At 47.9% G+C, this 27,520-nt stretch overlaps 1 protein-coding gene across 6 annotated transcripts in view; it reads right to left on the reverse strand.

Moving 5' to 3' along the window:
• Cut (homeobox protein, cut) overlaps nt 1-25,912 on the reverse strand; it is a 122,421-nt gene extending 96,509 nt beyond the window's left edge. For 3 of the 6 annotated variants that reach the window (XM_076433640.1, XM_076433639.1, XM_076433635.1), the window contains exons 1-2: nt 25,501-25,912; nt 19,545-20,425 (exon numbers count right to left, since the gene is read on the reverse strand). In XM_076433640.1, the coding sequence (XP_076289755.1) occupies nt 19,545-19,652 (108 nt within the window). In that variant the 5' untranslated portion in view covers nt 19,653-20,425; nt 25,501-25,912. The other 3 variants (XM_076433636.1, XM_076433638.1, XM_076433637.1) reach the window with 3 other exon arrangements.
• Between the last annotated feature and the right edge of the window lie 1,608 nt (nt 25,913-27,520).

Consider the following 27,520-nt stretch of genomic DNA (forward strand, 5'->3'; position numbering starts at 1 on the left):
GATCGAGTTGTAGAGAATTTAATCATTTTAATTTAATCAATCTTTAAAATGTAACCTTGGAATAATGTTATCGGCGCCAGGTTCGATCAAATTCTACACTAAATAGCTATTTTGTAGGAAACCTGAAACGTTTCGATTCGAATGTGAATCTGATACGTCATAAGACCACGTTTGCTATAGAATTGTTTTCTATAAGAGGAAAAGAAAGGTGTGTTTCGTCTTAGACCCGCTAGAGGACTCATCAGTAAGGCTATCTAGCGGGTCCTGCCTTAGACACAAGTGTCTGAAGACTTTTTGAGGAACGTTATTGATATATTTAGTGTAGAATTTGATCGAGCCTGGCGCCGATAACATTATTCCAAGTTTATTCAAACAATTTCGATCGATTAAAATGTAACCATTGGATTTTATTTTCAAATCGCACACGAATGCAATCATCTGATACATTCAGAAATCGAGATGGTAAAGAAATCTTCCAAAAGTAACATCATGTTAAAAATATTAAGAAAAATGCGTTTTCGAGCATTCTAAAACCCTGTTGCCTATACCAATGTTTTCTTGATCCCGGATCAATATGGCGACCGAGAGCTGCCCCAGGGAAGTCTACGAGCGTCGATCGAGCCAGAGAGCGACGCGGCGTCTCCGACGACCGAAAGCGTGGAAATGGAAGAAATAAAAATAGAAATAAGAGAGGAGTGCTGTAAGAACTCTTTCCTCGGAACAAAGCTGTCAGTCGGTTTCCTCGCGGCGGGATCCCGTTAAGACCGAGCCGGATGCGGCTTGTTTTAGCGACGTTTTCGCGGCGCGGCGTCGCTGGCCGCGCCGAAAGTGCAGAAAACCGTGGCCGCGCGAAAATAGCGGTAACTCGGTGTATAATGCGATGCAGCAGCGGATCGTTGATACAGTAATGCGCTCGCGTTCGCGGGCTGCTCGCGCCAGGATGCGTGCCGCGCGCGTTTCTTTTTCGCGTTGCCAGCACAATGCTCGTCGTCCCGCTACGAAGGGGTTCTCGCGAAACACACCGTGGCACGGGGCCCCCGTGATTTTGTGGGTCACAGGTGTAATTAAGTTTCGCCTGACACGCCGTGTCAATTGTCGGCTCGTCCTCTAGCTTCGCACTCGTTCTATTTCAAATGTCTACTGTTATGCCCGGTTTTATTGTTCGCCGGCCGGGCTAACCTTCTTCCAGCCATTGTCGGCCTTTTGTTGGCTCCCCTGGTTTATTTCCGAGCCTGTCTTGCCGTCTTTCAAGTGCCATGGAACCCATGCATCCGTATTGTGCACTTTTCGTCCGCTGATCTCATAATTCGATACGAAATCGGTGGCGATGATGATTAAAACATTTAATGAATATTTAAAAAAGTTTTTTAATGAAATTGCAAGTTGGCACCCGGCAGCTTCTAAATTATGAGAGGCGCAGGCCCCAGCAGAAGGATAACAAGCGTCGTTCCCGGCAGGAAAAATGTCGGACACAAAGAAAACGTGGTTTTAAATCGTCCGCAAATTAGTACCGCGACGGTGGCCACGCACAGAGCAATGAAGTTCGCAGCTCGCAAACCGGAAGCACGGTTCAGGTGTTACTTATATCCCTTATCAGGACGCAGCGGTCGTTGGGACCCCATGAGACGGTTTGTGGCTCATTGTCCACGTCCGAAACGGACGGCGCAAGGCCGTATAAATATTAGGCCAGCGTATCGCGCGTGCATATCGCCTGGTTTCCCCGCGTGCTGGCTACTCTCTCTTTCTCCGTCTTCGTTTTCTTGGGGCACACGCGTTCGAGGTTATGGCGGGGCTATAGGGGACTATAGGTGCCGCACGATGCCACGATGGCAGAGGGAAACGGTAGCAGCTGACAAGTAGTTTCCTACCAAATTAATTAAACCTGCTGCTCTTCGACGATCTGCCCGCTCCAAATGAAGTTTCGATTCCCCTCCATAATATCCAACGAATATGCACCATTTTTCTTATATGGGCTCATAATTATGAAGGCGGTCTAAGTCAAAGTATAAAAAAAATGAGTCTCCCTTAAATATTTCGAAACAATTCTTTACAATTCTTTATGCAAAATAAAAATTGTCAGAGAAAAAGGAGGGAACTGGATTTATTAATTACATTAACGTCGGCTGAAAGTTGAAAGAAATTATACAAAGGAAGTAACCAAAAGCAGAGTGGTGGCACGACGGTAGGAGGGTACGGCCGTTCTCCGATCGAGTGCATAAAAGTCAAAATGGAATCGACTAGAATCGTGGCGTCAGCCGTTCGCCGGATCCCACGTCGAGCCGGTAAATCACACGGCTCGCGGAGATCCGCGAGGCTTTGCGCCATCGCGCATTGCGAAACGCTTTCAATTAGTGCGCTTTCTAATTGTAACTCATCGCAATTAGAATCGACGAAATTACATGTGCGCGCGTTGCGCGTCCGAGCCGAGCGGAGCCGAGCTGAGCCGAGTTGTTTCTGCTGCTCGCATCATGCTCGCTCACTCGCGTTATGCGAGAGAGCCAAGAAGAAGAAGAAGAAGAAGAAGAGAGCGAACAACGAACAGGCCAGACTTGTATCTCGGTTAACCACGTTGACGCGCGCGCGTTCGTACGCGTCGGACCAACACACCGGCGTGATTCGCGAGCATACGCGAATCGGTATACGGGTTATTAAGCAACGCCGTTCGCACGTTCCTCCTCCCCGACGTTCCGCGCCCGAGTCCTCTTCTTTTTCGTCTTCTTCCATCGCGTTTCCCTCGGGTCGCGCCTCTCCCTTCTTCTTCTTCGTAGTCTTCTTGGTCGTCGTCATCGTCTTCTTCTTCTTCTTCTTCTTCCTGCTGGTCTCTTCTTGCCACCGCGCGCTCCTCTCTCAAGTGGTTCCGGCCCGATGCAAATGCGCTCGTAAAGAGCGATGATGATAACGTTGGGAACGAAAGAAGCGCGAGGGAACCGTGGCGTACGGAGAAATTAGCGAGGCCTACAGATAGACAGATACCGTGGTGAAATTCGAGGCTGCTTAACTCGCCGTTTCGAGATCTTTGCTTTACTGATGGACACTCCACCGCGGATTGATTTCCGGCTAACACTCCTCCGCTGTCGGCGACTTCAATGCTCTCGCATCCTTTCCAGATCGCTGGATCTTTCTGCTGTCGAATCATTTTCTTAGAAATCTTATTCGTTCCTAAACGATCTTCAGAAGTTCGAGCCTTTCATCCGTTCAGATTTGTTATAAATTCACAGTCTGCTGGAGCGAGAACCGGAGTATGTAGGAATTGTTTTGAATTGCAGTATATACAATTTTTATAACTTTTTAGAGTTACACTTGGGGATGTCTCCACAGAGGAAAGCAATACCCAATATCCAATTTATAATTGTCAGAACCAAAAAGAAAAGAAAATGGAAAAACTCGGCCCAGACAGAGGGAACGTCTGTTTTTCCGGCGGATCGGTTCGCGGAGCATTAAACCATGGGGCTCGGAAACGCGAGAAACGACAGCGTGCGTGTGTGTTCGTTTGTATTAAATTAGTTTCTATTCGATTGGTCTCAATGCAATGCTTCCGCAGAGAGTCTACCGCGGCGCAGCCAGCCGGGCACGCACATACACACACGTGTCCGCACGATCGTACACGTATACAGACGAACACACACAGGAGACGGGAGCCTACTTAAGGCCTGTACGCAAGTATCCGTTTAATACTCACCTCCAGTGGCGCATCGCGCGTTTGAACGCGCCTCTGTATTTACGTATGTAACAGTGGATATTACCCCGACTCGCTGTACTCGCGCGTACTTAGCGTACACTCACGGCCGATGCACAGATAACTTCGCCGAGTATACCGTGGAAACGCGAGTTACGCCGAGGCGTTCGAGAAACGCTTTGCTTTACGAGCGTTTACGCGCGCGAGGAGAATTCCGCGGAGCTCGCGTGCTCCTTCCTCCTCTCCTTGCCATTTTCATCGTTACCCTTTTTTTATCCGGCTCGCGGACTTCCTCGCGGAAGGAGCTACGCGGAACTCTCTCTTTACCGGCGCGTTTCGCAAGTGATTCAAACCACCTAACCACCCCCCTTGAGCCAATTCCATAAGTAGCCATTTTTCAACCCCGTCAGACCTTCCCTGAGAGCTCCTTTCGGCTGCCATTGTCTTCGAGCATGTATTTAACCCTTGTTACAAATCGCTAACACGTTCATTATTGGATTGATGTGTTTAAGAATTTTTTTTATCGCTTTATTGTTTCAGGATTTAGAATTTTGTGAATTAATTTCACGATTTCGAATTCATTGAAGGACTCTTTTTGGAAATCATTGCGATAGACGCAATCGGCGCATCCTTCGAGCGATCGTTCGATCGCGGTCGACAGCGAGGACAATGAATTTCCAGGAAAAACTGTAACGCGATTATACAAAAGCGACACGTTCTGCCGATAAAAAAACAATTCGAGTGAGTCTTCGGGAGTGTTTAACCGCACGCTATCTGCCCGGATGAACGCGGCCAGCCGGTACACGTTGTTCCAAATGAAGTAACAATTGTGACGCATGGCTATACCGATTACGAAAGTTCGATATGCCAGGGACTTTTGCGCTTGCCGCGCGCGAGCAACGGTGTTTGCTACCGATTGCAGTATAAATCCGGCGAGCGATTCCTCACGCCGCCACAATAAATTTCCGCGAGCGCGTACGGTTTGTGCATCACGTGGCCATGCCCTCCCCCCTGCTATTGTCTGGAAAAAGAAGAAACTCGGTGTGCCGTGACGCAGCCGTACCATTGCGCCGGTCTGTGTTGCGATAAATTTTCGAACGGTATCGCGATGTCCTTCCCGACCCAAGAAATCCGATTTTCCGGTGCACCGGAAACGACGCTCGCCGATAATTAATTCCCCGCAATCAATCTTACGACCCAATTATTTCAGAGCACCAAGAAAGCTCGGTCGTCGAGCAGCAAAACATTCTCCGTCGTGAAATTTTCCTCGAAACCTATTCAGGTTCATAGAAGAGGAAAGAAGAATATATTTTTAAAAATTTTCACAACTTTTTAATAATCATAGAAGGATTATTTTAATTAATTTGCTGCTTCCAGTGCCTGATCAAGAGCAAAGTGGGAAGGACTGTAGGCTGCCGCGAATTAATTAGCCGGATCGGCATTGTTTTTTCGCGACATTGAAAGGTCCGATCGAAAACGGGTAACGGGATTTGCGAAGGGTGGGCCCAAGTCTCAAATCGAATCACCGTGCGACGCATTTCCCGGCGTTGTCGCGAATGCTAATTAATGTTTCGCAAGTTTCCGCGACAACGGCCGGTGCAGGTGTAATGCGTAAGTGCCTAATGCGCGGAAGTTCGGCGCAGACGGACTCTCGGTTAGAATTGAAGGAACTTTTCGGCGAAACGATAAACCGATTTGCCGGGCCAGCGCTAGTTAGCCCGACACGGGACAGCCATATTCGCGCTTCGGCCATTATCCTGTTTCGGACGCGACTGTAATTAAGCCTGTTTCCGGGGATTAGGGTGCTCTACTCGCTCTCGCGCACGCCTACATCCAACGCTCTGCGCCACCGAGCTTTTCTTTTTCCACCGAGTCCATTATGGTCTCGAACAACTAACCGAATAGTTTCGCGAATAGAAACCCCCCACGTTCGCCGGAAATCGACACCGATTTTTTACCGTTTTCCGGGATCGCTCGAGACGTCGACGTTCGAGCAATTGTGTCAAGGCTCCGGTCAATTCAGATTAATTAATACTGTGTTGTGGTACAGAGATTGCAGACTGTTTTCTATAAATTGTTGCTTCACGGGAGTCTACTCTGGAAGATGTCAAGATAAATTCCCTGGCACATATTTCCTTTCTACAATTTTCAGAAACATTTCACAAGGACTTTGTTAAAAGTGCAGTCTATTGAACTACTTTTAAAAATTATGTGAACAATGTTCTAATAGAGAATAGAATATTATCCTTGAGAAAAATTTGTCAGATGTACTTCTAGTAATTTTTTCCGAGCAGACCAAGAATAAAACGCAGCCTGTCGATTTATGAAAGATTGTAAGCCACCAAGGTGGATTGAAAATTTTGTGTTGGGAATGGAATAATGAATTTTACGGGGGAAAATGCAGTATCGTCGTCAGAGTGCATCGGTGCAGATTTCCCACGTGTGGCTGGATCGTTGCATTTCCTAGCAGCGGGTGGTTAGCTGGCCCCGGTGCACCGGCCAGTGGTTACCATGGACGGGACCCTGGCTCGAAAGCCATCCGCTCGATCCCCCGATCCCTCGATCGCCGATGAGACGTCGGGGGAGCGGGCGTATCGATCGTGCGGCCGCGCGTCTTCCTCATTATGAGGATCGGTCGATTTCGTAGGTGCTCTTTTGACGCGGTCGCGGGTTGCGATCCGGCCCTAAAGTGGTGACGCAACGGTCGAACGAGACCCCAATAGGTCGAGATGAGAGCCATTGTATGGCAATCTTATAATTTAGACAATCACCGATCAATTGAATGGGCCTTTACTACTGCTATACATGCAGCGCCCGTACACCGGCGAGAGTGAATGATGAATGAATGAAGGGACAAGACCGAATGAATGGACAAATAGTTGGCTCCGCTTAAACGTTCGTAAATAACCGGCCGCTTCATTCAATTACTTTCAATCGCTTCGAGCCAATAGATACAATTTAGAAAAAAAAAGAGAGATACCGGGTTTCAGCCGGACTTGACCGGCCGATCCGCGGGGATCCGTGGATCTCTCGATTCTCCGCCACACCTACACCGTCTTCCTACTCGATCCTACAATTTCACGATTTTTTTTTCAAATACTCGATCGAGTAAAAATCCAGTAAAATAATTCGTCACTACTTGAGACGACACGTTGCCACTTATTAGGTCTAGCACGATGAGTCATTGGGATGATAACGCATCGTTCCTAGAACCTGAAATTCTTCGTGACTCACGCCGAATCAATCAACTGTGAATTTAATGGCTGATTTATTAACTGTTTTAGCATCTCCTTGGTTTCGAAATTTCTCGGCGAACTCTCCGAAAACGTGGTCGAGAAGGAGTTCAAGAAGGACGGTCGCCGGACAACGGATCCGTTTTATTTTTAATTCGTCCGGGCTCGACAAAATCGCGCACGGATGACGAAAAATATTTTACGGCCCCGAAGATTTATTGCGGTGTTAAAAACACGTGCATGTTCCCCGGCCGAAGTGTGCCTTTCCGCGGCCATTCGCGTCTGGTAGAAAACATAAAAAAGGGAAGCATAAAATCTGCAAAGAGGGAACGCTCTCGCGGACGACGTATCGCTATAATTATTGTCCCGCGCGATAATTAAGCACCACGGAAATTTCTGTAAAAGGTATTCTTTCTCTTGCCGAACCGAACGAGTTATGGCTCGCGAGAGCGGAGGTCGCAGGATGTTTTCGTCGTCTCGTTTGCGAGAAACGTGAGTCGTTGTCCGTGTAAATACGCAGCGCACCGTCGTCGTGTACACCGTCGATAAGATAATTCGATCGAAAGCTCCAGTCACGAGAAAATTAGACTGATCAGCAGCCGCGTCATTAACGAGCTGGCCGAGTCCGCCTGCGAAAACACGACGTCGATCGCTCTGCTTATTCCCAGTGCTTACAAGCTTGGACAGTCTAAATTTTTATAGATAATTTCATGGGAAATAAAATCAGGAAAAAATTATCATCGTTATTTATTGGACATTTACCGGCCGTATAAATATCTGAAAGTGCTCCAACAATTTTATTTCAGGCGATAAACGCGTAGCGAAGCCACGAATAAAGTAATACAGTTTTAAGTAGAAACAGTCGACAGTGGACAGACACAGGATCGGTTCTCGTGAGAGCGAACTGTTTTGCAAACAGTTTTCATTGTGTATTCGACGTTATTTTTTATAGCGGCCACGGCGACTGGCAATTGGATTCGTTCTCACGGAGGTTTCGAAGAAACCGCGAGTTTCGAGAATGATGCAATTTCGAAGTGTTGTGGATTCGAGCAACTTCATCGTCGGTAATTTATCGCCCGGATCGCGGGCTGCGAAACCGGCGTCGATCAAAGACAGAGGCAGCCAATAATTAGGAAAGTCCGGACACGTCTGAGACACGCGATTCCGCGCGGTGAATGCGACCGAAAAGAAATCTGGAAACGTGAAACCGAAAGGCGAACGAGTCGGTGTACCGACTTAATGGACGCCGATTGGTACAGATGGCCTTAGACGGCTTTCATACGGCCACGAGACTTGCGACACGTCACGTCCGGATGAATTTACATGCGTAAAACGAGACGGCCGGGGCCTCGATTGTCGATAGCGAATTTCCTTCTCCACTGTTCTGCGGCGCGACCAACTCCGCTCTCGTCGATTTCGGACTCGAAAGTCGCCAATTTCGGGATTGCACAATCCGCTAGTCCTCCACGCTGAATCCCGAATCGAAAGTCGTAACATTTTGACGAAAAATTTCCAACATTTCATCCGTATTTCGTAAATCCTCAGCACCGTTCCAAATATTTTTTGGAATTTTCAATTTTTATTTCATGTCGATCGTTGGTGTATCACATGTGCAATCAATATTTCTACGCACTGGTTGATTGTAAGCTGTCGTCAACAAGAGTCCACACGCCTCTTTTTCTAAACTTCGTGGACAGTGAACTTCAGACTTTACGGACACAGTATTCTGTCACATAACTTCATAATTCTGACTCGTCTATTGCCTCTAACTTCTAAACTCCGCGCAGCGTGTTCTCTGTGAACCTAAGCTCTTTTCCTTCTCCTCTTTAAAGCTCTGTTGCTACCTCGTTCGTTTCGTCGCGCGACAGGCGAGTATTGTCGTTCCATTTTTCCGAAAATTCTGCAGCTTTGACAAGCTATCTTTTTTCTGAACCGGGACTTTCACCGACAGACGTATCTCCATCAATATGTAAAATCTATCCATAAATCAGCGGGAATAAATAAACATCCAGCCTTTTACCGTGTGCCGGCAATAAATCTCTGGTAAAAATCACGTAGCGGGCATAAAACGGAACAATTTAAATTTGAAATGCAAGTCTCCCGTTCTAATCCAAAGGCAGTGGAAAAGCGACGGGACTCCACGGTTTCTTTCCTTTTTTTGTCCCCCAACTTTTTCCTCCATATCGAACAATTAACAAGGAGCAGCTCGGCGGCTGGTATATCCGGAGAGCCTCGATCAAAGCAACAAAATCACTCGAGAGCAAATATCAGTCGAGCTCTCCCATCTCTCTCTCTCTATCTCTCTGTCTCTTTCTCGCTTTGCTCCCTGGTTACGGGAAACAGGGAATACATATGCATCGACGCGAATATCGTATGCACATCGATAAGATTGCTTTCGTAGATCAAAGCATCGCGCGGAGAGCCCCCTCGAGATTGATAGATCGAAACCGAATCTCCGGGGCAAGTGGACTCGAAACGAATCGAGTGCTGTTCGCCGGAGCGGCTGCCCGCTATCGGAACCGAGAGGAAAGCTGGGCGTTTGCCCGCGACCAACTTCCGGCTGCTTATCAAACGCTCTTCCGTCCGAACGTTCGTTTCGGGAATTCAATTGTAGGACTAGCCATGCAACACCGTCCTAGCGATATATAATTCTCGATCGGGTCCGCCGAACAGCGCGATCATCCAAAATTTTTGCTAATCAAATCACGCCCCACCGTGGTCCAACTCGAATTTGCTCACCTACAAAGATCTAAATAGATGTTTAATCCAATCCAGGGCAGCAAATAGATGAACCAATGCAATGGTAAACATGTATTGATTTTTTCCGAGCACCTGACCGGATTTGCTGATGATCAGGGGACAGAGAGGACTTCCGGTGGACAGAAAAAAGCGACACGCGGGAAAACGGTGCGCGCGGTCGCATGTTCATTAAGTAATTTCGGTCGGGAATCAATTTTCCATCGGTTCTAGGGGTAGGCCGGGGAGGGAGAGGGGCAGAGGGGGCAGGATGGGGGGTCCGTGACGGGAACCGTTCGCCATTAGCGTCGATTATTCGCAGTCATCGTGCGGCCATTTCAGAATTACTCGATCGAAACGGGGTACGAGTCGAATAAGCAACCGAACCGATTAATCCGTCATTCTGATTTATTTCTCTCCGTTGGCAGTCCGCGTTCGAACGCGCAGCCCAGGACCGACGAGAGTAGCGTTATCGCGTGACAAAGCGCGTATAGGTTGAACGATAGACGGTCCGTCGCACCCGTGAATATTCATCCGACTCGCTAATTGGCGATACGATGACTATTCATGAATCAACGATTTTCAATAGCTGTTATTTGACGTACGAACGAAAGGCGGAGCAACAATGAGGAAACCAACCGGCGGGGGGATGGAAGGGGGAGAGCGAGGGCTTTCGACGAGGATCGCGGGGAGAGGGTACCAGAACACAGGCAGAGAGAGAGAGAGAGAGAGAGAGAGAGCGAGAGAGAGAGACGAAGAGAATGTACGGAGAGAGTGCAGAGACAGAGAGGATGAACGAGCAAGAAATTCCAATTTTCGGTCAAGAGCCACCGTAAACAGATGTTCGAACAGTGATTTTCTATTAGCTGTTTAGAAGATGAATTTGTTAGCTGGACAGCTAATAGCGTAGTTAGCTGAATTGAATCCCTTTGTGCCGTGTCTGCGGCGACGAATTGAGCCAATTCTCGGTTTAGTGGCCCTCAATGCGCCGATTACATTGCACTAATCTGCGTACACTAATATCCGAACCGACGAAAACACGAACCCTCGAAAACCCCGGTTCGTAGCCCCCCTTCCTTGTTCAGACTTCGTTAAAGAATGCTCGAGTGTTTCTAAAATATTTTACCATGAAACAGCGTTAAAGATCAGATTGTTCGCGAACAGGACTCGATAATTAATACACCCGCCGCTGAACAATCCGTAATTAAAAAACATTCGCGTATCTATCGCCGCGGTCGATATACAAAGTACACCGCGGAATCGACAATCTGCATAATTGTCTAATCAAAACGGACTCCCGGCGTTTGCGAGTCGGTAAATTATAGTAATCCTCGCGCGATCCTGTTCAGGATTCACGCCGTAGACGTTGTTAACACGCGCCCGCGTCCTTTCGCGGCAGCTGCGAGTCTTAGAATTAGTGGCGAAGGGGGTTAATTATGATTTCCAGGTAATTACTAGCGCCTACGATTCTCTCCTGTCGCGTCCGCAGCCTTGTTCTATTGTTTTTCGATCGGCGGTACGCGTCCGATGATCCTGCGAGGCCAACGGGAACGCATCGAGGGGACGCACATGTCGAACATAAATTCGTGCGTGCGGATCGCGGCGCTTGCGTCGGCGGACAAGGACGTCGAGCAAGAACGCAGACGTGGTGCCACCCCCGCGACGCCCGACAGGATTCCCCGTCATCGGTATTGGTCATCGTCGATGACGGAGCCACCGGGCTGATGGACCAATGACGGGAACGCGTTCGTGGCCGACTGAAAATTTTCCACGTCTTATTCCACTGCGGAAAATTATCGAAACATTTTTTCAGCGCTCAAAGATTTTGAAGAATTCTCCAGGAATTAGTTGAACGTTCAAATCGATGCACGAACCTTATTTTTGGAGTGTTTCAAAGCAACCGTGTGTACGAAGAATTATCCAGCACACGTGTACATCTATGTAATAATGAATTTCGAAACACGCATCGAACAACTCGCAGAGATGAAATTCACATTGTCGATACGTAATCGGCTTTTTATCTACGTTTTTCTCCTGTCTGAAGCAATGCACCGATCCGTCAGGTAGGAAAGTATGTGGAAAACAACATAAATAAAAATGTCACGTCACAGACACCGTCTTCGACTATTAATAGCAATCAAGATGTCAGCGACGGGCTATATAATCATCCTTTACATAGTTCATAACGATTGAACCGGTATCCGCGATAATTTGCTTCGATTCTTCATCGTTTAATCTCCGACGTTGTGGATAATAATTTATGTATTACTTTTCTACGCAACTAGGTAGCAATTTCTACAATCCAACGATCACTCTCCGTAACAGATTTCCATTTTCAGACGGGGTCTACATCAATTTGCGATTTTAAAATAAATATCCGCGCCCGCGCGGAAAATATTCAGCATCGACGAGTTTATTTATACATTTCGGTGGCCCACGCAGGGGGTCGTGTTCGAACGGTTATTTATTTCGCGGCGATCTAATAATACGAAGAAAAATCGAGGATAGCAGGTGCAAAAAACTCATACATCACCGGTTCGTTCCTCGAACGATATTCGGGGATCGAGGGGTCCGCGTTCGAAAGAGAGACGGAGAGATAAAGAGGAATGAGAGAACGGGAGACCGATCTTCTCGATTTCCGATGTCTCTCGGCAGAGGACACCGAGGCGGCCAGAATCGAGTGAACGAAAACGCATCTCAGAGGGGCGTCATTCCCTCAAATCGAAGTTTATTTAGCCTGGGTTTACGGCTCACTCCGGATTCACTTAAGCTCGAATCGCCGCAGGAATCGCGGCGATGTCGTCCCATGCGATTCGGAATTTTGGATCCGTTCCAAGCGACCTTTGAATAGTCTCCGAAGGCGCGGAACGGCAAGAGGGGCACGGGGCTGAAGGAGGGGGTTAGCGATCGGAGGCCGGCCCACGGAAAAATTTACGACGACAATAAACTTGGTCCACCGTGCGGGGGAACAGGATTATAAAAAAAGGAGAGAGCGAGCGAGCGAGCGAGAGAGAGAGAGAGAACAAGAATCAGAAGAAAGGAGAGACCGGCGAATTGCGTGGCGAGGGCAGCGCACAATTATACAAGACGATTTTTGGCCACCGAACACTCTCGCTACCAAATTCAACCCCCGCAGCGATCCTCGATCTTACTCGAAACAAACATGTGTTTAACGCCGTCGATTTCTTCTCAGACACCCAAAAAACGCAATCATCTTTCAGATTTATGAAATAGCGTTACTATATGCTGTTAACACTTAATAGGATTCTCAATAATTTTGCAGTACCAAAAGAAAGCATAGAAATTTTCTTTTACATTGCAATCTTAAATGAAACTATTAGATGACGTTATTGAGAGTGTCTTGTTAGTTCATAATGAAAATTGCTGTTATTATTGATGGTTCCATTAAAAAGTGTTTAGCCATGAAACATAGATTTTTCAAAATTAAGCAATAATCACCGGTCGGTAATGTGTTAACATTCATTATGCGAATATTAGGTGAGGCAGGTGCTGGTTCGAATGTTGCGTAATATGTAGGGGGTGAGAAGCGAGGGGATTGTCTCGGAGGAAATTTTTGTGGGCGTTGTGTTGCGGGTGGAGGGAAGGTAAACGAGTAAAATGGTGATAAAGTAGGCGAGCAACAATGCCTCGGCACTCGATTTTCAAACAGGCCGATCCGCTTAATAACGGGCCGCCGTGGTGGACCTTCCACCCTTCCCGAACAGGGATGAGGGCAAATATTTCGAAACGCGTGGCCGGTGCATCTGTTGCACGTACATGCGCGGCAATTTGCGATTCCTGCGTGAAAATTAACGACACGTAGCCAGTGACCCTCGAGTTTCCACGCTATGGGGAGGCGGAGGAACGCATAAGGGACGGCGTCAGATAATTAACACTCTGATGTTCGCAGAAAATTTGGAACTTCCTGTAGTATCATGAAAATTACCTGGTACAAGTTTAAAGATTTTCGAGATTAATTATTAACGATTAGAAGAATTAATGCGGAGGGTGGACAGAGTTCCACGATCGATACGGTAGTTAGCTGTCGTCCGAAAACGTCTCCAAGGTTCCTCGGATCCCGATGCTAAGAAGAATTTTCTTTTTATCACGGTGAACGACTGCACAGGTTCTCGGAAACGCTCATTAAGACCCGCACGAGACTCGCATTTCGCGATGCGTGTATCCCGGTATATTTAGAGTGTGGGTGAATCACTGTTTGGCGGGCGATCTCACCGACTCCGGCAGTTAAACCGCCGATTTCAGAAATAACGGCCCGCGGAAATTAATATCCCGTCGAGGCGGACTGCGAGACGCCCTCGAACAATCGAGCTTTCCACCCTGTTTTCTTTCCGATCGAGCGCGATTCGCGGAAAAATAACTCTCGCGATTCGTAAACAGATTCCTTATTATTAGATTACGTGCTCGGGAAGTTCCTGTTGTTGCCAACGAGAACCTGAAAGCTACATTCAATGTACACACACTTCCTTCTCTTTTTCTTAATTCAATTTCAATCTTCAGCCAAACAGTTGTAATTAAATGTCTCGTGCACAATTGAAATTTCGTAGAATTTCGGAAACACGTGTATCGCTTCTCCCGAGATGTCACGAAATAAGTAGCGTGAACCGAGCAGAACAGTTTAAGATGATTGGTTTAAAAATTGTCGGAAGGTAATTGTCGCGGACGTGAAAACGGGCCAACGAGGGGATCATTGCCGTATTCTACTGACACGAGAAACTGTATCGCGCGGCGTGTCGGCCTCGAAATAGAATATAGAGGCTTATTTCGGATGCGTCGTCTCGTTGGTCTAGTCCAGGGCTGGTCTAGACCTCCGGGGTTCACCCGCTTTACGAGCTGCCGGCAGGCAACGCGACCGCTTAGGTGCTGACTAGAATCGAGCGCAGGTGCACCGAGTCGCGTGTATATTTGCTGTGAGCCCCGCAATCCCTTATTAAAAGGCATTGCGAACCATGTAACGAGTGTCGAACGCTGTTTGGCATTCTTCGAACGGGCAACTTCTTTGCAATTACCTTAATTAGACAAGAACTCGTTCTATCTGGAATCTCTGCCCTCCTTCTGCGACTTTTAACTTTATATTCTTCAACCCTTACTCCGATCGTTTGGCCATTGCTTTTACTACGAAATTCATTCGGAATTCCATTTTGTGAAATTGCAAGAAGAAGCAAAGGAGAATTGTATGTTTCATATCATGTACATCTACAAAAAGTTTTCTATAATCCATCAGAATATTTTATAATCAAATCTAAAGCAAACTTGTGCTATCTGAAAGCATTACAAAGGTGTTCCTGATCTATGAAGACGGCATTCTACATTGTATACAATGAAGCAATTGAATCCTTCTCACACGAAACAGTCTAAATCGTGTGGCTCAATCTTCACCTTTGCCATTAATTATCTCAATTTATGCACTGCTTAAAATAGGGGGTTGAAAATCCATGCAGCATTAGCACCAAACAAGCATTAGCTACCACTAAGAAACGTCATAACACCGCAGTTCTTTTTAGCTTTCATCCCCGCTTCAAGGGGAGGAATCGATGATTTCAGCGAAGTTCCTAGGATTTGTCTACGTCGGGTTGAGAAAAGTGGGGTAAATTGGTGTCGGTGGTTAATTAAATGGGCTATCAGAGCTGGAAAGTAAGCGTCCACGCGGCATGAGCGTTCGTCGGTGTCAGAGCGCGCGTGACTCACGTCTCGTTGTTGTTGAACGCGTCTCGGCAAGTGTCGCCGCCGCACGGGGATCTCGGGAACCGCGTCAGGGATTCCCCTACTGGCTGTCGGAGCAAGCTTCTGGAGGGGACCAAGGGGACACGGTGTCGGGAGCAGGAGGGGAACCGAGTCATGGCAAAACTTTTGTCCATTCACGGTCGACACGCTCCTAATTGGGAGTACGCTTCGTGGTCTCGTTCCGCGCGCACGACTGCTCCGCGAAAACGCAACCGGACGTCTTCTCCACGAATTTTCCGAAGGATCTTCCACCTCCGCCACTTCCAACCGGTTTCAGACGACCCTCGACCCTCCGACAATCAACACCCGTATCAATTTTTCCAGAAGAGACCCTCCTAATCAGCCGAAAAATTGTCCAAACCACTATTTCATCGACAGAATCGATTCTCTAACTTTTTTGATCTTTGCTTCAATTTTCCAGGATACTGTCAGGTCCGAGGGAAAGTTCTGTCCTATTTTAAAGGAAACAGCTGAATCAATTTATCAAATTTTTATTTGATATTATTCAATGATATACATATGACCTGTCAATTCCTGTTTCTCAATTACCTGCTGGTTTAAAATACGACAGAACGCCCCCTCCAACCTAATACAATTCTCTAGCAGTCGATATGCATAACAATTCTTCCAGAATCAACAAAAAATATTCCAATCATGATGTAATCTATCTGTCGATTTTTGGGAACAATACAGACAGTTTCAGATCAACTTCTAGGACTATCCTCAACCGTTTATTCGCAACAAATTTTACAGATTCACTGCTTCTGGTGGCCAAAGAAATATCCAAAGCACAATCTGGTCTACAGAATCACTTTTCGAACCTCTCTGATTTTTGAGGATGTAACAGGTAATTTTAGTAAACTTTTTACCACTACAGCTGTTATTTCACATGTCTGACAATGGTAGAAAATTGTTACAATGGTGTAATTTCTTTTCTGGGAGTCTGATCCACAGAGATATCTCATACAATTTCCAGGTGGTTCTGGTCGGGATAGGTTAGAGAATCGGCGAATGATTTCCAGGTAAATGCGATTCGGTCAGGACGTTTCGTTAAAAATCGGAGAACGTCCGTAACCCCGGCTTTCGTCTCGGCGTAACTCAATCTCCGGCGACGGGCACATTTCTGTGCGATTGACGCACGACCGATGAGGAATTCCTTGACGAACCCATCGATCCTGGATTCCGTTAATCGACCCCTGTTTCCAATTTTCCTACATTTTCCTCGCGAGCTTGTACACAATTTTTATTACGATTTTTATTCGACAGGAGATATCGAAGTGTTCAAAGGCTGCGGGAACATTGTTGACTATAAATTACAACGATCAATTCTAAATACCGATTATTATCGATAAGACGATTGATTGCTCCGATGTTTTTTTGCATCTTGTTTTGCTAGCTTCCTAACGGATGTTAATTTCATGGTAATAACAGTAATAGACAGATTCGAAGTTGATGCATTTTATGTACCGACAACAGTCAACTTTATAGCATGGGAAATGGTTGTGTTGATTTTTCGTGTATCTAAGAGGACGATGACACTTATGCTCCTCTTTATCTAAACTGCACTAGTAGTGACATTTTCGTTGTAACACATCCTGTATCTTATCTACGCTTTAACAATCGCCAATTGTTATCGCGTCAACCAAACTTCGCAAATTACTTCCTTCTTAGACAGAACATTTAACAGCACTAAACTTTGAAATACTATATTTTACAAGCTTGTTGACTTGTACCGCCCTATCGAACACAACAGTCTTAAACACCGCATTAAAATTAAACGGAGCAGACAGAAATAGGTACAGAAATCACAGGCGTGTGTCGTCTTCTAACAAATTAAGAATTCGTAGTCTCAATTTTCAGATTGAAATCGAATCGGATAAACAGATCTGGATACATAATTCATGAGCTCGTCATTTTCAACCAAATGGAGACACACGGCCCCAATTTTCCGTCAGACTACCACTAAATTCAAAATCATAGCTTAAATTTTTACTCGAAAATTAAGAATGTAATGCTCGTGTTCGTTCCTTCTTCCAAAATAAACTTTTTCAAGTTAATATTCACAGGAAAACGAATGAAGAAGAATTCATCGATCCACCCTATTCAGCAAAATAGACATGAGAAATAAAACAGAATAAAACGGAGGGACTCGGGAGCGACTTTAATTGAAAAGTGAGAAGACCTGTCAGTCACGGAACGACAAAAGCCGGCTAACCACCGTTCAGCCCGAAAGTATCGAGTACCGCACGTAAGTATCGAGTATTCCACATCCTGCCGGACCTTTGAAGCGTGTCCCGCGTGCGTTCGAATAAAGAAGCAAGCCGGGCATCGACTGTGCAACAGCGATCTAAGCAGAAGACGGTAGGATCCCGAGAGTTTAGAGGTCCAACTGTTTAATCACGAATGGCGGGCGTGCACAGAGCCGCAGCGTTTACACTTTGACTTTCGGCGTTTTCACTTTCCTCCGAAACGTGTCAGCGGGTTATACCGCTTCATCGATCCTCGTCGGCGGCTTTCGAGCTTTCCGCGGCGCGATTACGTCCGAGGGAATTATGCCGGGGAAAACGGGGAGGGGGGAGGGGCCCGATAATTGTCCTCGCATTTCAGAAATTCGAGGCCGGATTCGACGAATATTCGCGCGAAGGTTTCGGGGAGAACACTCGCGCGCGCGCTGAAAACCCGACGACGGAAATTAGCCGCGGGAACCCGCCGTTTCCCGGAGAGTTCCGGGCGTCATTAACCCGGCCGGCCTAATCAATAGACATAATTATGAAACTATGCGGTATTAATAGTCCCGACCCCGGGTCGTAATCCGCTATCGGCGTGTGCCTGTGCACGTTATTAAGCGACTATGTTTTATCGAAAACAGCTAGTCGAGCGAAACCATCGCGCGTCCCGCACCGGAAGAACCCGCCGCGTTTTACGGCCGCTGTCAAACCGCTCGTTCGCAGCAATCTTCCCGCAAATTTAATCTATCCGTGATCCTTGACACCTGCTTGGTTCCCTCCGAAACAGATTTCTACACAAAACCGAGCACCAATGACGGAAAAATCGCTACGGAGCACGAGGAGTAACTTTTTCCTGATATTTTGAATCGATACCACGATTTGTTCAGTTCTTAAATGCTGCGACATTGTTTTACTATTATTCTGAGGTTCATCTGCGAAGTGTCTGTCAATTTTTTATATAAATAACCTCGCAGGGTATGTGCAACTCCTGTAATTATGATTCTGACGGCTGCAACGGTGTTTTTCGCGTGGGGAATGTACACTGGCGAAGAGCTGACAGCTCTGCTTGTCAACGAGAGGCAAAATTGAAACTCCGTTTCCCACGAATCGTTCCGAGATCTCTTTCAGACTGTTGTAGCGTCTCTGAACACCGGTGAAGCTTCTAAGTAATCTCTTCTAAACGTCACTATCGTACCCTATCTGCTAGCTACAATGATCAAGTCACTCCGAAACTAGACGGAAGATCGTGTGTCCTCGAAAAAATTCTTCCCTATTTTTCTCCGATAACTGAGCACGTTTCCACGATGAGAATCGACCGCGGCCACTGTCTAGAACGGTTGTCAACCACTGTATGTAGGCCACTTTGCCGCAAGTCGGTCGAGCCATCCCCTAAATCGCTGAACTATCCTCCAAACAGCAAGTGTCGGGGAAACTTCGCCACCCTCGCACCCTCGTTGAAACTCGGGGTCGGCCAAGTGGCCGGGAACCTGACCAGCAATTACCGACCGAAAGACTCACGGAGCCGGGTTCGATCAGCTTGAGGATCGCGAGGAATAATCGTCACACGTTAAACCCTCGATACAAGACAATATCATACGCGGCCATGTGCACATCACGAAGCGAAACGTAACGAAAGAGCGAACGGTAGAATCGAATAATATCCTCGACACTTTGTTGGATGAGGACACAATCGATCTATAAAACCGATCCTCTAAACTTGTGATCTCACTTCACGGTCACGTCTGGCTTCGATCGCACTTGACTTGTTCACGAGACTATAGAACAAAGTATGCTTGCCCGACACGTTCAACGAGGGTGTGTTGGTGGATCGCTAATCTCGTAGCAGCAATAGAGAGAGAAACACTGTTCGCGGACCACACGTAGAAGAAGAGCATCGTAGCACACATTTGTTGTTCGAGGATCACTTACCTGTTGCCAGAATTGGGCGAGCAGGTATATGCGCTCCTTCTTGAACAGCCAGTCCATGGACTGCATGGCCTGAATGTCCAGCGAGTTGGCCTCCGCAGAGGCCTGCATGCTGGCCAGTGCCGGCGTGTTCAGGCTCGCTAGAACGGGCTGCTGGAGCACGGATGCGTTGCTGCTGGCTAGCAGATTCGCGTGGTAAACGGCCGGTGCATCCTCCGAACCGGCAGTAGCCGCCAGTAGTTGGGCCCCGATCGGCGCTGATGGCCCCTGGAGGCCCAGTGACGAAGCCACTTTGACGGCTTCGAGCTTCTCCGCCGGGCCCAAAACCGTTCCCCTTCGTATGCCGGCGCCGCCGACGCCTCCTGGGGCGCACGCCTCGGCCGGCGGGCCCGTCGCTACCGTCTCTTCCTGTTCGTTAGTCCCGGACACTGTCCCGGAACACACTGGACCTGTCGCACCACACACTGGTCCCACGGTCACACAATGTACTCGCACGATGTCCTTGTCGTAGTCGTCGTCGTCGTCGTCGTGTTCACCAAAGTCATTGACGAGCAGTCCAGCTCGAACAACCCGCGCCAGGTGTTCGAATCCTCGATGGGTTCAGGCGGCGCGCGTCAGACTGCCCGTGGTTCACGCGACGGCATATCACACCCACACTCGCGGCGGTTCAAACCGACTGCACGCACTGCACGCGGTCACACTTCACTGCCGCGGCCGCCGCTATTTTCCCTCGTCTGCGCCCTCGTCTCCGTCTCCCGTCTCGTTCGGTCTCGCCTCGACTCGACTCGACTCGCCTCGCCTCGCCTCACCTCGCCTCGTCTCGGCTGTTCTCGGGAAGAGTGTACGAGACCCGTCCTAGCAGGCTCCTAACCTGAAACTAAGAGCTACCGAACGACCGATGTGATGTCTGGAGGAGGTGCACGAACCCTGGAGGGGATGAGGCGGAGCCAAAGGCTGTCGGAGGGGGTAGGCCAGCCCACTCGACTGCCAATAGCTCGCGCACCTCGATCCCCACCAACGTTCGCGATACTCGCGTTCAGAGGAGAGCGACGCAACGGTGGGGATAAGCTGCGCGGTGGAGGGAGACGTCGCGGAAAGGACCGGAGGCTGGCTAGGTGGTCCCTACCAGAGCGGATCTCATATTTTCAGCTCCCCGAACGCCCTTTTCTCCAACCCCTGCCGATCGTCGGTTCCCTTCTTCTTCTTTCGTTCCTCTTTTTCTCCCGGCGTCTCCCTTCTCATTGTATCTATGTTTCTTATTTTCACCCTCCCTCCGCGCGCACACATATACACACCGTTCGCGATCTTTCTCTCTCTCTCTCTCTTTCCCTCAGCCACCCTCCTTCCTCCTCCTCCTCCTCGTCCTCCTCCTCGTGTCGGCCCCCCTCGAGCCCCTCACCCCGCTCAGACACTAACCCTTCGATTGCTCTTTGGTGACTGAGCGGCCTTTGTTCCGAGCGCCGTTACGATTTTCAGACGCGAGCGACGACAACGAGGTGAGATTCAATTTCGAAAGGGTTACCAAATGCGGGGTCCTTTTTCGGGGGACCGAGGAGACCGGCCAGCTACCCCCCCCCCCCCCCACCGTCGCTCTCTCTCTCTTTCTTTTTCTCTCGCCCCTGTCTTCCATTTTTCCGATCTCCGACCGGATCCTTTCGCTGCGAAAGAGTTTCATCTTGTTTTGGTCCCGTCAAGAATCTATGAACCTCGGAATTTTTATTTGGTCTCGGGGGTGGTTCTCGCAGCAAAAGGATCGATCGCAGATCCAACCCTCCCTCCCCCCCCAATCGCCTTGCCCCTCTCCGGACACCACAGAAAGCAGCCTCGAGGTGCCGGCGAGTTGTGTAAATAACGAAACTCGATGAAAACGTAGACGCGCGAGCGATGCTTGTTCGCCGAGTCAGCTCCTCGATTGAGTTACTCATTTGTCGAACACGGCCGATCGAATTTCGCGCGAGCGGATTTCGAATCGGCGATCCGCGTATTCGATGCTGGGGTGGACGTTATTTCAGACGCTGACCATCGTGACGGATTTATTATGTCTTCGCCCGTAACCGTTCTAAAGTTTGTCGAACTGAGAACCTCGAGCTGTTATCGAGAGGCTGCCGCGTAAAATAATCTCGCGAAGGAATGTTAACGATTGTTTGAATATAAGGACGATCCAGGAATGCCAGACGACAGTTGAAGCATGTCGGAAGAATGGTTCTCGAGTGTGTAGAAAAATGTCGAATTCCGATGGAGATTCGATGCGAGACGAAGAAGTCGACGGGGGTGAACGTGTCGATTCAAGGAAGCCGTGAAAGGCGTGCAGCTTCCGGCGAACGCGTTAATCCGCGTTACCCTGTTAAGCACACTTCGTGACAGTCGAGTTAACCGGTGCCGGGTCCCGGATAATGCAACTTTAATTTCTGCGGCGTTCGCCGGTTACACGGAGTTAATCATCGCCTGGTGGATGATAGTCGCTGTTGACGCGGAAACGAAAACAACTGTGTAACTCGATTCACGCCACCAACGTTGCGTACTTGTTGCTGTGGCTTTCGACTCGATCGATTAACCCCCCGGGAAAATCATCGACCGACCAGAAGATTCTCGAAAAATCATTCAAATCCCAAACGAATTCTGCTGTGTCGAAAACCACTGCAATCGAAGTGTTCGAACACTTCGAAAACGAATTAATAAATATAATCAAGAGGTGGAGAACTTTGAAGAACTTTGCCCAACGATCTATTGAAAAATTAATTCCGGTAGTTCTAGGACGAAGCAGTTACATTTACTGTGCAAAATTGATCGAACTCGGTCAATTACAGCGATCGGAGTTCCCTACATAAAAGCGTACGATTTCAAAATCCAGACATATTGGTATAATGTGATGACGCTGACGTCGATTAGAAATTGAGAAAAATTTACGAGCGAGGGGCGAGCGTCCGCCGAAATGAAGACGTCGGCGTCGACGAAAATTCGTCGCATCCGCCCACGAAAATACTACGCGGTTGTCGGGTTGTCAGCGTGTGCTATACGATCATCCGATATAACGCGGGGATTAGTTTGTCAACGCGGGCCGGCGTGCGCGTACACGCGCCTGCATCGCCATCGCCAATGCGTCTTCGGGGCATTGTTGCCCGAGGGTTTCGCAACGAGTGTCTTCGAGAATTACGAAAATGTTCAATCCGCGGTCGAAAGAGCCTCGTCGCGGCATAATTCGTCTGACTCGGAGGCAACGCGTGAAACGGAACGCCGCGCGCTGGTCGAGAAGAATAACAGCTTCTGGTTCGATTATACGAAACATCAAGAAAACTTAAACGCCGTACGTCACCGCAAAAGATGACATAAGTGGGCAGAATGCCTGCGGCAGTTGCGCTCTACGAATCTATGAATCTGTCGGGCAGAACGTTAACTATACGAAGCACCGGTTTCACGATCTCCAATCAAATTCTAGTCACTCTCGGATAAGATAGAACAAGCTTTGAAACATTTACCTGTGCTTTTTCACTCACTCTTCAACGTCTTCCACAATCATCGAAGAGTTACAACGGTTCTCACTGCACCGAAAATAACGTCCTAATGCACGGTTGTCACTGGTTTCTAGCAGCGCGGGAAAGTGTCTATAAACCGTCGAATTTGTGAAGGGAACTCGTATGAGAAATATTTCACCGTTGAGTGAATTTTCATTTCCACGAGATGTTAGAGTCGCGGGACACCAGAGTCGAGAAGCGAGTTTGAAGTTTTGGAGAAACGGTGTGCCGATTACCGGTGCCTGGACGTTAGAGGAGAACCGGGGACCAGGGAGAACCGTCGAGGATCCGTCGAAACGACGCGGTACCAACGGTGACGGCGCGACTCGTGGAATTTCGCTGCTCGCAGCAGCGGGACTCGCTTTCTTCGAGCGGTCGCACGCTACTCAATATACCGGTCGACGATAAACGCCACCCTCCGTGCCCCCTTCGGGAAGCAACGCGACGCTGTTCGAGGGCGATTGTAACAATATCTTCCGGCGAACGAAGGATGCGCAGCGCTCTAAGTTCAAGAGCCGCGCTCAGGGACATCGCGCGAGGCCGGATTCCTTTTTTTTTCTCTCGCCGGATAAGATAATCACGACACGCGGGGTAGCTGCACGCGACACGGGGGTTCCAAGACCTCCTCGCGGCAGAAAACCAACCGAGGAACACTCTCTTTCCAAGATATTCGTCGTTTCTTCCCCTAAATTAGGGGTGGTTCCTTGAGACAATGCCGAGAGATACCCCGAAGACATTGCCCGAACACTTTCGAATGAAGAAACTCGTGTCGAGATCACTGGAGATTTTTATTTTCTTATTTTTCTCCGAGAAGAACGATCGAGCCAATTATTTTTTAGCGTAGGGGTTGTTTTTTGAGAATCCGCGACACTTGCGTAGAAGAGTTTCCGAAGCACTGGTATGCAGTTGTTTTGACGAATGTGTAGATTCTGCGGTGGCTATGCTTGTAGAGGTTGATTTTTTTCTGATGATGTAACGACACTTTAGACGGCAGGAAACTCTGTTTGGTTTGATAAGAATTTCTTCGTGTAATCAGTAGAAAAATATTTTGCGTTGCGTGTGGTTGCTGAGACGGATAGAATTTTCTGATGACTGGAAGAACGTATTAAATTGAGAGAATGTTTTCTTAAATCACTGTTGGTTGGTTCCCGGGAAATTGTTATTCAGAGAATATCTAGATTGGAGAAGTTGGATTTTTTCGAAAAATGTTCGAATAACATTCTAGAAAGAACGAGAACCGTATTCGAACAAGTGACAATTATTTCTAATCGATCCACTTGGACAGGGGAGTGTCCAGAGAAAAATTCAGAAAATCGGTTTTAAACATTTCTGGGGGTTCTTCCCACTGTAATTCGATCACTGACAGTCGCTTTGGAACTCTAGTTTCGAAGAACAACTGCGAGGATGTAAATTTTAGGAACAAACATTTTTTGTATTTTTGGAGTAAAATTCCGGGGGGATATTCAAACGTTCGATTTTCGTGGAGAGACGTTCTAGAATGCCACTATTTTAGTATTTCGTCAACAGATTCGTGTCGATTGTAGAAAATACAATTCAGAAAAATACACATAGATTAGAAGAACATTCTATTCTGGCACACTATTCCTTTCACAGATACTTCTTCGATCCTCGCGACAGGAGACCTAACAATTTAATTTCAACAAGTTTCCAAAACAGTCGATTCTCGAAAACAGATTTTTCCAAAGAGTGCAACAGTTTCCCGAAAATTGGTAGAAGAGCCAAATCCCAATGACAAGAAAATTTCCACTTGTCACGATCCAAAAATGAAAAACTGCTCCATTCAGGATTTCTCAGCGAAAAAATTACGAAGACAGGAATACTCGAAAAACATAGAAGTTCAATCCTGTAATTCGTCCACCATTGAAAGATCGCCCGAGATTTGATCTGGGTTATCAAGAGCCGCATAGGATCACCGATTTCGCTGGTCTTTAGCTATTCCTCTCGATGCTGGGCTCGCAAGAGGCTAGCCAGTCAGCTAGGCGCTATCACTCGGTTCTCGTGTTCACATCGCGTTCCTTTTTCTTTCTCTCTCTGTTGGTGGCGAGTTGGTTGACCGGGTCGAGATAGAGCTGGGGCCCGCGACGATCAAGAATCCGTCCGATGGTCACGTTCCAGCCGGCCGCGCGTTTCGGCTTTCAGATAATCCGAGGGCACGGCTGCACGTGCGTGCTTGTCAACTCGCGGCCACCGTAGGAATCATGATCAAAGGGCTTCCTTATCAACTTCCACGTTGTTCCGGCCTGGGACCGCGAGAAACGCTGATCAATTATTCAGAGCTGCTTTCTATGGCATCGGACCCGTGGAGAGGGGTTTTTGGGGGGAGTGTACGAAAGACCACCCTACTTGCGTGTATGTGTGTGTGTGTGTGTGTGTGCATGTACGTATGTGTATGTCGCACAAGAGCACAATAATCACCAGATAATCACCTGTGCACTGGGTCGGCGGGCCCGGACCGTCCGGACACACTTTTCCGGAAACGCGAAACTCGCGGCCGCGCATCAGACAACAGGGGTGGGGAAGATGTACCCTCGGCTAGCTAGGTGCACACGCACCGTTCGCGGCTCCAGTACGTGCACGCAGATCCTACTGGGCCTGTGTTCTGGCCGAGACTAACTCGAACGCTCGGCTCCTGCAGCCCTCGCAGTCATCCCTCCAGCCACGCACTTTTCCACCCTGGCGAAACTATTGTCCCCTCGCCTCGATCATCTACCCCTTTTCTCCAACGATTCTGCGTGTCGGTTTCGATCCGTTCGATGGCCACCGGTGCCAGCTCGGTTTCGAGATGCGTGTCGCAGACGCAAGAGACCGGGACGCGAGCAAGGAGACAGTTCTCGGGTTAAGAACTGCCGACACTGCGGACAAAAGTTAGCCCGGCCACCGCCAAGGGACGACGGCCGCGCACGCCGTACGGTGGCGCCGCGACGCGGACAGACTCCCAAACCCACCACTGGAACGCGAGGGTGGCTACCCCCACCAACCACCGGCAACCCCTTCCAGCATTGGCCACGAGGACACGATGCGCTGTATCAGGTATCGGAAGTATCGGTGACTTCAACGACCTGATCGGAAAGAAGGGTTGCGCCGTGCCGCCTCCTACCCTGATCGGAACCAGTTCAACGGTTGCTGATAGCGTTAAGGAATGTTTTCAACGGTTCGTACATTCTCTTAACACTATTTTTCAATTCTATTCAATTTTTAATGTTACTTTTTCGTTCTAACTGTGATTCTTCGGGACTTTCCAACGCGGGAGTGAAACGAAAGGGATGATTCCGGTGGTTCTGCCATGGTGATGCAGTGCTGCAATGATTTTCTAATTTTCCAATTCTTTTCCATTTGTAATATTGAGATTTGTGAATATGATTAACAACTCAGTTTGAAGATAAATACCGGACTCTTCATTATTCTGGAAGAGAGAACTGAGCGAGAAGATTTTCTTTCTGTCGTTCTGTTCGATTTATTTATCTGGGAAAGTTTTTCGAAAATGTTCCCTACTTTGTGAATCCAAAGAACTTACTTTCGTTTAGATTTTGCTTTTTAACCAGCCAAAACCATTTGTCTATGCCGAAAGATAGAAAGTTCAATTGAATTCAGTTCTTCGTTGAGGAAATATCAGAATAATGACCGGAGCATGTTCACAAATCGATAAATCTGCGATGAAATCCATAAATTTCTATTTCGGTATTAATTTTACGGGTTATGATCACCGGTAAAAATTGACAGCGATTAATTCGGGGGTGGTGAAAGTAATCGGAACGAATTGGTTCGGAAGGTGGCGATGCAATTATTACGGAGCGATTCGATGAATCGAAATGGCCGTAGTTTATCGTGCACGGTAACGACGGAAAATGCTGGGGGCTGAAAACGAGTTCAGGAGAGGGTGGCGGAGGGTGGCAGTTTAGCTTCTGGCTCCTTTTTCCGATCATATCGGGAGTCAAACCTCGGCGACAGGGTGGGAAAAGTGGTGCAGGAGCATGCGCCGGGAAGGGGTAAACTTAGGCGCAGGTTCTAACCCCTCGTAATCCCCACTCCAGCCGCTTTCTGGACGATCACACGACCCGACGTTTTTCCACCCTTATCTTCGCTCGCTTCGCAGTCTCAAAAACCTGTACAGACATTTTCATAGCCTGCGCCGCGAACATGTTGAGGGATGTTCCGTTCTTCTCTTTCTTTTTTTACTTTCTGCTATAGGGGTTCGTATTCGTGTCTGGCGCGTTGTGGAAATAGAAATTGATTTCTCCGACGCGAGACTTTCATTTGTTTACCGCGCGATGAACGAAACCACGCATTTTTTCCGGAATTTTTTTCTTCCGCGTATTTATATTTTTTAAAGGAATTATAACGATCGAAACAACGGATTGTTTCGGTTTGATTTCATATCGGATTATTTTCTGTTTTAGGGTGAAAATAAATTGTTCTGAGAAAAAAATGGTTATTTTCCGATGAGAG

The sequence above is a fragment of the Lasioglossum baleicum genome, chromosome 11, assembly GCF_051020765.1.
Source record: "Lasioglossum baleicum chromosome 11, iyLasBale1, whole genome shotgun sequence".
Lineage (NCBI taxonomy): Eukaryota > Metazoa > Arthropoda > Insecta > Hymenoptera > Halictidae > Lasioglossum > Lasioglossum baleicum.